Source organism: Gymnoscopelus braueri (assembly GCF_963280865.1).
Source record: "Gymnoscopelus braueri genome assembly, chromosome: 10".
In the NCBI taxonomy this organism is placed as follows: Eukaryota; Metazoa; Chordata; class Actinopteri; order Myctophiformes; family Myctophidae; genus Gymnoscopelus; species Gymnoscopelus braueri.
The window spans coordinates 16,535,149-16,548,553 of record NC_137611.1 but is presented as its reverse complement, the minus strand read 5'-3'; the positions used below and the strand labels follow the sequence as shown (position 1 = coordinate 16,548,553).

The following is a 13,405-nucleotide window of genomic DNA, read 5'->3' as shown; positions in this document are numbered from 1 at the left end:
AGGCTATGGCTCTTCTTTTGTAGCCTTTATATATTACTTACTATACTACAGTTTCCAACCGCACACATGATGTAATAAAGATTCTATCCTTTCTGCAGGCACACCACCAACCCATAAATCCACTTTTAGAAAACCTAGCTCTACTTTTTCTTTTCTTTCTTTAACACATCTTCCACTCATGTGCTGCTAGCTATAGGGCTACCTAACCTACCGCTTGAGAATAGCATTCCTTATATAGCCAAGACTGCAGCAAAAAAAAAAAAGGGAAAAAAACACACACACGTTAATTTCTTCACTGCAACGCTTGCACACCTACAGGTGTAAGAACTAAGAACTCATCTTCCCTAAAGCAAAAGAAGCCCAGCGTTATAAACATGACAGTATTCCGACGTACACAAGCCACGATGCCATTGATGCCAAATGCATATTATGGACTGATATCTTTATGTCGTCTGCAGCACATCAATAAATACACGTGAAGAAAGGAAAAAGTCATCCGATGATGAAAATGTCATAATAATAATGTCCTACTATTTAGTCTTACCTTATGCCCAGCAAACATGTGGCTGCGTTGCAGTGCAGCAGGGAGGGTGAAGTGAACAGATCTAACACCCCATGGTTGGAATAAAACAAACATCCCGTCGCAATGCCAACAGCACCGGGACAGCAGCAGTGGTCATCATCTCCGTCCCAACCAAAGCTCCTTAACATGTCATGCATTCGTTTTGTCAGTCTGTCTTTTTTTTAATATATATATCCCCCCCTGGTGTGGAAACAAAACGTCTGCAAAGCTAAAGTTGACTTATTGTATTGCGTGTTGCTTACAAAAAAAATCTGCAAAGATTGTGGGAGCAGCAGCAACTTAGCAGCAGCAGCACATCACGGCATATCTCAAGGCAAAGCCCAGGAATTACATTAGAATAAACTGAACAAGCTGTGTCAGATTTGACAACCTGCAGCCCGCACGCTTGGGCCATCAAAGTGACAAAAGTGCACAAAAGCAGATTTAAAGAAAAGTGTAGACTAAAACCAGACTATAAGTTATAACAAACAGGCGCTCCCACCATTAGACCGTTAGAGTGGATGAGCGGAGTAACGGTCCTCATCATGCAGGCGCCGCTAGGCGGACACAGAGCAGAGCCAGGTATAACGGTCCACACACACACACACACACACACACACACACACACACCACATTGGAATAAATATGTCCACTACTTTCCCAGCGGCTCAAACTTGTCTAAGTAACGCGGAACAAAGTTCTTAAAGTCTGCAAAGAGACGTGTCCCGGTGGAGAAGCTCGCTGGTTGTACTATTTGTCCAGCCCAGGTTGATTTAACCAGCCTTCTAACACACTTTGACTTACCGTTATTTTCGCTATTCCTCTTCGGGTTCGCCTGTTTTCTGCGCTTACACCTGGGGCCATCCGCCATGATTCTTTCAGAGTGTGTGTGTGTGTGTGTAATGTGTATGTGTGTGTGTGTGTGAAATGCAGCCGGAGAGTCACCTCCAGTGTTGCCATGTCGGCTTATTGTAAGCGACTTTTTTGGGCTTCTTTTTCTGTAAAGTTGCTTGTAAAAAATGGTAGTTGTTGCGGGTTGCGGTTTTTTGGGGCTTGTTTCTAAAGTGTATAGTTGCTTATTTGGGCTTGGTTCCTAAATTTTAATTGAAGTGGTTCTCAAATATTTTCATGTAAAGGACCCCCCAAGTTAATATCCCTATATACCCCAATCTGATAATATTTTGTGCCAGGGAGCTCCCTCCCATACCAGATTTGTGTTGTTAAAATGTGTGGCTTTCTTTTGGGCTTGTTTTCATAGACCTGGTTACTTATTTCTCTCGCAAATGATGGCAACACTGGTCACCTCCTCGCCCCCCCCCCATCATGATCATACCCCTCACTCCCTCCCACTCCCTGCTTGCTGCACCTGGTTTGCGACACTGCTTTACGACATCACCTTCTCAAACACCTCAGCCCTCAGCACATGGCCCCGCCTACTGGCCGCACATGTCTGTCTGTCTGTCTGTCTGTCTGTCTGTGTGTGTGTGTGTGTGTGTGTGTGTGTGTGTGTGTGTGTGTGTGTGTGTGTGTGTGTGTGTGTGTGTGTGTGTGTGTGTGTGTGTGTGTGTGTGTGTGTGTGTGCGCGTGCGCGCGCGCGTGCGTGCGTGCGTGTGTGTGTGTGTGTGTGTGTGTGTGTGTGTCAGTCAGCCCCTCCCCCTCAGTCAGACCTCCCATATCCTCCTCTCTCTGACTGTGGTGGCCCGTTATGTGAATTGCACTAGAACCACTTTCAACATTGTTTAAAAAAAAGAAAGAAGCATTTCGTTAGCCTCATAGCATAATTGCCTAAGTCATATTTTGAAGGCTTTCAGAAAAGAAGAAATGGAAAAATGTACTTAGGCAAAAAAAAAAAGAACCTTTTGACTAAGGCAAAAAAACACTCATTTTGCCTACACTCATTTTGCCTACATGCATTACATTCAAAATCATTTCTGCCTAAGTCAAAAAGTTTGCCTCATAGCATAATTGCCTAAGTCATTTTTGGAATGTAACAAGCATTCTGATGGGCTTGAGGACATAGGCAATAAGGCACAATGAAGCAGCAGTGTGGAGAGTATAGGCAGAAATGTCAATTTGGCCCAACAATTACTTTTTGTTTTATTTTATTTTATTTTTTGAAAATAGCAGATATACAAGCTCACAACGCTTCGCGATGCGAAGCATTGTGAGCTTGTAGATCAGCTATTCAGTGCACATCATATAAGAGATTTGGTGTAGGATGGAGGCAACTCATGTCCAGTTTAGTAGCCTACATAGGGGTTTTAAGTTAACTAAGTGGTTAAGTGGTTAATTCGAAGGTGTTCCACAGGTAAGAGAATAGCTGGACGTATAGGTAGACATGCTGTTATTCTGTAGGTTACATTACATAAGAGCTTGCAGTGGTCACATGTTTTACTTGAGTAAAAGTATCAATACCGCAATGTAGAAACTCTGTTACAAGTAAAAAGTATTGGAATCAAAATATACTTAAAGTACCAAAAGTAAAATAACTCATTATGCAGAATGTCCCGTTCCACAAGTTATTACTATGTCTAAAAAGTTCCATATTTGTCTCTGAGATGTAGTGGAGTAAAAGTACAGAAAATTGGAAATACTCCAGTAAAGTAAAACATTTTTTTTTTACCTAAGTAGGCTACAGTACTTGAGTAAATGTACTTAGTTACTTTACACCACTGAGCGCTTGTATGTTTTGTTGACATGTGTGTGTTATTGCCCTGGTCACTGTGGGAGGCAGACAGTTCACATGAGTGAATTAACCCTTTACATGCTGTAGGGCAGGCCACTGTTTCCCAGACACTGGGTCGGGACCCACCGCTGAAAAACATTTGTGGATCGCGAGTAAATATCCCTTTTTTTTGTTTCGTACATTTAGTTTTTAATTATTATTATTTTCAAAGATGTTCAAAAATGTCCCACATTTTGTTCAAAATTCTTCATGAATTGAAAACAAAGTAAGACATTTTTATAAATAATTTAATAAATAAATACAAAAATCTGTCCACACAGGTAAGAATTATTCTTGAACTAATGAGCAAAATAAATGATAAACATATGCCTGTGAATAATGCTGGGTGAAATCCTGAAAAGCTTTACAGCATTTTCAAAGTAATAGTAATGTAATTCACATTAATACTGTGTTATAAGTCAATGCGTTTTGGAGTTTAAAAGATTAGCCTGATGTTCAGCTCAACACTTTTGACCTTTTTCCGTTTTGGAATGCCTCCATTCCATCCCCAGGCCCACATCCAGTCCCAAAACCAGATAAGAGAAGCAGGCAGTCATGGGTCTTTACTGTGTGATCTCTGCAGAGAACAAGTGGTTCTAACAGTTAGCATCAGATCCATGCCCATGGGCTTTGTACTGATACAGCAGAGGCCCACACACATACGGGGATCCGGGAACGCATCTACAAAATGTCTCTACAAAATGTCTTCTAAATCCTAACAGTTTTATGAAAAACCTATGTTGCCATAACACGAGTGGTTCTCAAACCTTTTCATGTCAAGGACCACCCAAAATGAAATGTATTTGGTCTCGGACCCCCATCTCAAAATATTTTGTTCCATGGACCCCCCAGAAGCAAAAGATTTGAGTTATAAATGTTTGCTTTAAAAAATATGATATTCAAAGATTTGCACAAAGGTTCATGATTTAAAAAAAAATAGCAGATATATCTGCTATTTTTTGAATAGCCAAAGTATCAAATAATGACTCTAGCTAAAATCTAATATGACACAGATGCATTCCTTAAGCTGTTCATTTGTACATATTTTGACATTTCATGAGTGGTCCTCAAACCTTTTCATGCCAAGGATCTATTATGGTCACCACGGACCCCCATCTGAAAACAGCTTGTGCTGGAGGGACCCACATACAAGATTTGTGTTGTTAAAATGTTTCAAAAATATAAAAAGCTTTTCTTCATAACATTCATAGATTGTTTGAAAATAGCTGATCTACAAGCTCACGCAAGCTTTCAAATAGCCGATGTGCATATGGTTAAAGTGGTTAAACAGATTTTTTATGCTAAAGTATACAGTATTAACACATATTGCTGGGGACCCCCTGGAATCCGATCAAAAAGGACCCCTGAGGGTCCGCGGATCCTACTTTGAGAACGACTGATTTAGATCAAACTTATTCAGAGCAATGAATGCGACAGTTGAATAACATCAAACTCCGGTGTCCAAAACATTACAAGCGACTGATGTGTCTAAAAGCCCGGAACTCAAGGCCCAGAGTGTTAAGGCTGTCAGAGCCCCGAGCAAGGACAAGGGCAAACAAAAAAACTAAACAAAACTGCATTCAAACTGAAATATCTCCTTCATTTGTGCGCACACTGTCACTCTTGCAAGTGTGTTTATCTATATGGGTATACCTTACTGCAGGAACTATTAATCCAGATACTCCCCCCATATTCTGCACCTTTCCCATTGCTGCTGCTAACAAGGTTTTACCTGTACTGTTGCTATCTTTATTTGTCATCTTTATTCTTCTCTTTTTGTTTTTCTCATTATTAGGATCTTGTTGTTATATTGTATTGTTGTTGTTGTTGTTAGCACAGTCTTTCAGAATATGCCAACATTTTGCTGCTTGTAGGCCTGTATACCTGTATATGAGTGAGTGACAAATCAAACGCTCTTTTAAATCTTGAATACAGTAATGAAGTAAGGTGTGCACGTTCCGGAAGACAACAAATCTAATATTCTTGTTCTGTTCTGTTCTGATCTGATGTGACGTGATAAGAGAAGTGCAACAATGAACATTTCTTTCTACTCTCATTTAACGAGATGCCCATGTACAAAGCAAATCCTCAACGGCAGATCTGTTACAGTCTCAGAGAGAGAGAGAGAGAGAGAGAGAGAGAGAGAGAGAGAGACAGACACGGAGAAGGTTTTGGGTTCAGGGACATGTAATAAGTTCAATGACAGTTCATAGCGGGTCAGTGGAGCCTCTCTTTGCGGTCCCGTCGTGCTATTCTTGTACCTGACTAAGATCAGGTTTCCTGTCCCGGACGTACCAGGTGCTGCAGTATACCTAAGCCCCTGTGTACCTCTCACAGTCAGCTGACCTGTTGTGTATTTGTTTAAAAGGAAGGAAGGAAAAGATTGAGATGCATGGTGCAGTACAAAAGTGCTTTGTCTGTGTTGATTGCGTCACCATAGGCTACTTATCTCAACAGCATCCTGGTGAATGGAAGTACACAGTAAAATCCTCAGCGTTAATTCAACCTGTGGGCCAAAATACTGTGCCAAATGGACCCTATTTTAATTAGACTGTTATGTTATCCATTTGTAACTCTGAGAGGATACATATGTAACCTAATGGACCTGTAAGGGTCCATTTGGTTACATGTGTGCCCTCTCAAATGGACCCTATTTTAATTAGACTCTGTTATTTTATCCATTTGTAACTCTGAGAGGGTACATATGTAACCTAATGGACCTGTAAGGGTCCATTTGGTTACAGTTGCACCCTCTCAGCGTTAACATAAACACAGAAGGATTTTACTGCTTAGGCTGTGGAGGTATGTTAAGGCCCCTAAGGATACGACTGCGCTATACGGTCTGTAAAAAGTGTTTTAGCACTGATGTGCTGCAGGAAGGGAGTTTCCACTCACTCATCATTCACATAGGTGCAGTAGAAGCAAAACGTCAAGAATCACCGCCACACGCATGCAATCCACTGCTTTTCCATCTATTGTGTACTCATTAATTTCCCATTTCCCTCTTACTTGCTTTCTTTTCTTTTTCCTTTTTCTTGTTTTGTGGTCCTTAATCTTGCCATTGTCTTTCATTTGTGTAATCTTTTTTGGGGGGAAAGCATTGTGAAGTGCTTTCACTTGTATGAGATGTGATCCGGGTGTCCTGTGTCTCTATTATGGTGCTGAAGTAAAGAAATGTAAATGGTCTTTCCTCCACCCCCCGTCAAACACATAATGACACATTTCCTATATGCCAACCATATTATATGTTATTGAAACTTCATCAACCGCGCAACAGAAGTTAGATGATATTCCTCTCAGCTTATGTACGTATCTCTCTTTTTTCATTGTCTCAACAGTCTCCCTCGCTTTCTGAGCCTTTCTTTATTGCTCTGACATGGCTGTCACCCTCTCTCTCTTTCTTTAGCCTTCTCTCTCTCTCTCTCTCTCTCTCTCTCTCTCTCTCTCTCTCTCTCTCTCTCTCTCTCTCTCTGCATCAGGGTTGCCTACGGTAAATTGAATCTCCTGTTGTGAGAACAAGGGGAGTCCTGCTGCATAACAACAAGACAACAGGTACCCATTGTCGTGTTACCTAATCATTGCAAGAGGAAATGGACACTATTACGCTAGGCTAGATTGCTACTTGCAATTTCCACTTCAGTAAAGAAATCAGCCAATAGCGTTGGTGGATTGGCTTTCAAAGATGTGTTGTCGCCCTGGGCAAAGGTCCCATTGGTAGTAACAAGTAAAGGCTCTTCTATTTTGAGAGTGAACCCCCATATGACCCCCATATGAGAACTTTAAGACCTGTTCTGTCTAGTGACTGTTGACTTTTGAACACGACTCCTGCATGGACTCACTTGCACGGCCTACTATAGGATGTAGCCTACTTTGCCAAACGTTATCAGATGCCTGTTGAGGGACTGTAGGCCTACTTATATTCATCCAGATGGCCCACATTAGTAGGTATAAATATATTCATTCTCATATTCACTCTTGATAGACTGTGTTCATATCCATTCTTATATTCATTGTTTATTTTCATTCATATACTCAGTGAATATAGACTGTTACTGTAATTAAGTGTGCATATTATCCACATGTATATAGCCTACTAATTGTTGATATAGTAGGCCTACTATGCATTCATATATACAATACTCATTGTTGATATTCTGTACATAATTCAGTACTCATTGTTGGTGGACTGTACATATCTATATTCTTTCATATACAGTACCAAGTGTAGACTGTACATAATGGACATATATTTACTGGTGATAAATGTACATAATGTCCACTCTTTCAGTTTTAGTTTGGATCTTGAACTCTTACCTCACCTATGTTATTACAATATACATGTACTGCTTGACACCTGAATGTCCCTCCGGGGATCAATAAAGGTTTATCTCATCTTATCTTATCTTATCTCATCTTTATAACAATTAGAACCATAAATTGTATGTCTGAGTTATATTAAAGACATTAAGGTCCTGTATACTGTAATTAAACCCTGCTCCTGACTGTTCCCATAACCAGGCTAAAATGCAGGGGAGATCGTGCCTATGCAGCTGCAGCCCCTAAACTCTGGAATAGCCTGCCCTTCAAGTGCCAGTCTATTGAGGCGTTTAAATATCTTCTTAAGACTCGCTTCTTTTCAATGGCTTTTGATCATACCTGAGTTTTTTTTTAATGTATTTCATTTTAAATGTGTTTTTGGATGCTTTAATTTTGACTGTGTACAGCACATTCCTTGAATGCTTCAAACAAAAATATATTCCAAAGTAATCAAGTGATATCCAACAGAAACTGCCAGTGCCAATCTTCTGACTGTACAAAAAATATATATATTCCTCTCACCCCTCCTCTATGTCAGGAGGCTCCAGGAGATTCGTTTTAGTCTGTTTAATAATATCCACCATCAGAATACCTTCTTATTCAATAGTTTAAAGTTCTGATTACAGTGTATAGAGCAGGGGTGGGCAACTTTGATGATGGAGAGGGACACTATATTTCCACACTCACTCCAGAGGGCCACGTTGCATATACTGTCGGGCAGACACCTCTTGTCTCCGTATTTTTCTCCGCCATTTGTCACACAAAAGTAGCAAAAATAGCCGATCTACAAGCTCAAAACGCATCACAGTGCGACGCGCTTTGAGCTTGTAGATCAATTTTGTAGAACAATTTTACCGTACACTATACTTTTTGGTGTTAAATATTCAACCATCTTTTAACCAATAGCCATGATGCAAAAAAAGAGAAGATTTCACCAACGTTTCGACACAATAAGTCTTCTTCCAGGGTACCCTGAAGAAGACCTATTGTATTGTGTTTTTGCATCGTGGCTACAAGCTTTTCTTTGAAACAGTTATGTCTTTCAATACCCATACAGTACATGCACAGGAAATACACTCACACATTTATGCGGCAGTGTCACTTATCTTATCTTATCTGATCTTATCTGAGCCCACAGTATGCGTTTGTGATCTAGTAATCCTCTGTTGTGATCCTAAAAGCTCTTCAGTTGAATTACTCATCTGTAAGCAAACAGCGAGCTCGGAGAACGAGTTCACAACAACAAGGCATGTGAAATGTTCTGAAGTTTATTATAAACACACATACACAGAGAATATAATACCTTTTCACAAGCAATATTACACGACCAGAAGATATGTGAGTCATAACTGATACAGACGTATAAACAACATGGGATATGAATACGAACCAACCATGATGCTCTTGTGTCTTGATACAGGAGCATCATGGTGTTAGAAACACTATCTATTATGCTACACAGCTTCAGAGTGATTCAGTATAGTTATAGCATTACATACAGATACTGAGATGTAGGCAAAGCCTCATGCATATTACAGCAGTATTACTTTCCTGGGAGTGAGTACACATGAACAACAAAGTTGGTCAGGACTGAGGCCCTCCACAGCAGTGGTTCTCAACCAGTGGTCCGGGGACCACCAGTGGTCCTTGAGGGAGTTCCAGGGGGTCCCCAGCTAAATGATGGATAGGAACCAAATGGACCCTTATGGGTCTGTAACTCTGAGAGTGTACAAATGGAACCAAATGGACCCTAACGGGTCCATTTGGTTCCATTTGTACACTCTCAGAGTTAAATTAACATTGATTTTATAATATAAATTGGGGTCCCAGAGATAGAAATGCCATTAAATGGGGGTCTGTAGCCTAATGCATGTTAAACTGGGGGTCCTTGAAATTAAAATGGTTGAGAATCACTGCTAGAGCCGTAAAAATCGTCTCTTAATTGGGGGTCCCTGGCATATCTTTTCAAATGGGGGTCCCTGGGCTAATGTGTGTCAATTTGGGGGTCCTTGACGCAAAAAAGGTTGAAAACCACTAATCCACAGCATTTGGGGGTTCACTCTACAGCAAGTGGGTGGGGTCTGGACCCCAGGGGTTAACATAGGATCACTGTCATTTTAACGACATTTCACTGTTGATAGACTGTATGTACAGTATATTTATTCATTCATTCAGGTACCCAGTGTAGATATCTATAGTGCCAGAATCTATCTTATTTTATAAATATATTATTATTTATTTGGGTTTGGTTCTGGTCTCTTGCCTGTATACCTATCCTGTGTCATTCTCACGGTTGCAGCTATGACACCTGAATTTCCCTCAAGGGATCAATAAAGGTTTATCATCTTATCTTATCGAGAGTTTGATTGATTCACGTTTTTATAGATAAAACATGTATACAGTATACTGCAGTAGCTACATGACCATATATTTGTGCATATCTGTCAAAAGGATAACGCTCAAAAAAGCTCCAGAGCTTATTTCCATTGTGGTAGATGTGAGCCTATAGCCATAGTATTCCCATATAGAAGGGTGTCAATCCATTCAAACATGCAACAACACCACTGTGTTATAAGGAAGCATGTTTTCTCAGCGCAAATCAATTAACTTGAGTTATAACTGCTCTCTTCAACAACCAACAATGGAGGGGACTCTGCAGCGGAAAGATGAATAATGCAATTTCGGTCAGGATGAGTAATGTGGGAATAAATCACTTGTCTGGATGAGTAGCTGGGGAGATGATAATGGCGGGTCCTCATGTAGAGCTTACACGGCAGAAGGAGAGGGGAAGGTAATTCATCTGTTCTCACTGTGGTTTTCTATATATTGCTGACAGAAAGGCAAGTAGGGACAATCTGGGAGATGGCACAAAATGTGGAATGATAGGGTGGGGATAGCGTAAGCAGCGACAGAATGTACTTTACATTATTCATAATTTGAAGACACCAAAATTAGATATCCACCATAATATGTGATACATCCACTCAAAAGATATTTGGCAGGTAATTAAGTTTTCACTTGAACAAAAATAATTTGTTCACCTACTGTGTTAGTTTAGTTTATCTTCTTAGATTTTGAAATGTACAGCAGTTGATTTTAATTAACAAATCCAATCTAAGATAACAGTTAGAGAAAACAGTTATGTTTTGTCTAAATGCAAGTACATTCATACATACATTAAGGACATTCACTCAAGTACTGTACTTAAGTAAATGTTGAGGTATTTTTACTTTACTGGAGTATTACCAATTTCCAGTACTTTTACTTCTACTCCACTACATCTCAGAGGCAAATGTTGTACTTTTACTCCACTACAATTATTTGAAAACTTTAGTTACTAGTTACTTTGTAGATTTTGAGTATTATTACAAAACATACATTACCCACTTCAGCCCTATACATTTCGGCCATTTGAAAATAGCAGATCTACAAGCTCACAATGCGTTGCGATGCGACGCATTGTGAGCTTGTAGATCTGCTATTCAAGAAAAGTTGTGAAATGGAACATTTACATAATGAGTACTTTCAACTTTGGTACTTTAAGTACATTTTGATACCAATACTTTTGTACTTCTACTCAAGTAAATTCTGAATTTCTGACTTTTACTTGTAACAGAGTATTTCTACATTGCAGTATTGATACTTTTACTTAAGTAAAAAATGTGAGTACTTCTTCCACCACTGCCTACAAAGAACAAAAGTATCACAGCAAAGGTTTTTTCACTTTTCCTTTTCTTAACAAAAATCAGGCTTTGGTAAAGGTTTATATTGGGATCAAAGAGTAGAGCGGATCAAGGAGGAGTCTTTTAACAAGGAACCATTGTTCCCTATATGTGGAGTTAAGGGAGCCCAGTCATGTGAGTTCCATGTGTCCAGCTCTTTAAAGCAGTAACAAATGAGGTCAGCCTCCAGGTATGGGCCTGAACAGCAGGGGGTCCCTGAGGGAGAGCATTGCTTTACACATGCGCACACGCACGCACGTACGCACACACACACACACACACACACACACACACACACACACACACACACACACACACACACACACACACACACACACACACACACACACACACACACACACACACACACATGCAACATGTAAATGCATACGAGCACATACACCTCTATGAACACACATGGATATTCATGTACACACACACACACACACACACACACACACACACACACACACACACACACACACACACACACACACACACACACACACACACACACACACACACACACACACACACACACACACACACACACACACACGCCGTGGTCCCAGTGGAGATGAAGCCATGCACAATGACATCAGTACCTCCTGTCCCCACATATGTGAGTCATTACACAGGCCAGTGCAGAGCTCTTCTTATTATCAAAGCTTTCCTCAGCGTGAGGAAGGGCAGAGCAGGCCTACATCACTCCAGACGTTACCTGGAACGACCCTATTGATCCCCAGCCTCAGATGGTAGGAAGGAGGCTGGCTGGCCGGCCACGTCATTTGGATTACAGAGTGAGTAAAGAGAGTCCTCGTGCCTGCTTCACTTTGAATGTGGTGTGTGTGTGTGCGAGTGTGTGTGTGTGTGTGTGTGTGTGTGTGTGTGTGTGTGTGTGTGTGTGTGTGTGTGTGTGTGTGTGTGTGTGTGTGTGTGTGTGTGTGTGTGTGTGTGTGTGTGTGTGTGTGCGCGCGTGCGTGCACACGTGCGCGCGTGCGCGTGAATGTGTGCCTATCTGGTATGTAAGTATTTGTGGACTCACCAATCACATGCTTTCCTGTGGAGTTTGCCCTGGCACACATACAGAAGCACAAGCACACACACACACACACACACACACACACACACACACACACACACACACACACACACACACACACACACACACACACACACACACACACACACACACACACACACACACACACACACACACACACACACACACACACACACACACGCACACACACACACACACACACCTGTTGGATTGGCCAGCTAACTAACTGACCTCTTGTCCACCTGTCAGTATGCAGAACATGGTAGCAGACCTTGCCCTGTCAAACAGCACTCTTATCTCAGGTGACAGGAAGCAGGAAATGGACAGGTAGCTTATCACTAACCTTTCTGAAACTCATCATTAAAATGTCACCAGATGATTAACAGTGACCCACAGCTCTGCCTAAACTAAACCCAATCGCCTGGTTTCGAAATCGCCTTGAGATATATACTATATATTTGTCCAGACAGACAGTATATATATATATCTAAACTGTATTCTGTTATCTTTACTATTTTATGAAACAAACAGAACAGTAAATCCCATCCACCTATTCGCACTGTAGTAAAAAAAGTTTACTTTATATGTTGCCAGTGGCCAAATAAACAAATATAATTAATGACTATACCTTAACTTATCAAATAGACCCCTTAACAGAGTCATCTTGCAAAGGGAGTGTAGGGTTTAGCATTTTGTGTGTGAGGTTTTCAGTTTTGTGTGTGCAGTTTTGAGAAAGCCGTTATTGTTTTGAGAAACGTGTGTTAACAATCGTGGGAAAACTGTAAGGTTACGACACCGTCATATGATGAAGTAGCCTTTAAAATAGGGCATTAATTCATGAAAAAAACATAAAGATGAAATATGAGATACAAGACTTCTGCCAGCCACGGCAGACAGCCACGATAATGCTATTTAGGGAAAATATGTAACCGACTACAAAGTGTGTGCATGTGTAGTCTACTGTATGAGCGTGCATGCATATTTATTCCTTGTGAAGATGAAATACAGCCTGCTGT

General features: G+C 40.7%; 1 protein-coding gene across 1 annotated transcript in view; it reads right to left on the bottom strand.

The window, feature by feature from the left end:
* Positions 1 to 1,433, bottom strand: part of LOC308093390 (zinc finger E-box-binding homeobox 1-like) — a gene marked incomplete at both ends in the record, with an annotated part of 85,312 nt that extends 83,879 nt beyond the window's left edge. Inside the window, one exon of the mRNA XM_080439726.1 lies at positions 1,367 to 1,433. Coding sequence (XP_080295852.1) covers positions 1,367 to 1,433 — 67 coding nt within the window. The remainder of the gene's footprint in view (positions 1 to 1,366) is intronic.
* Positions 1,434 to 13,405: the final 11,972 nt, after the last annotated feature.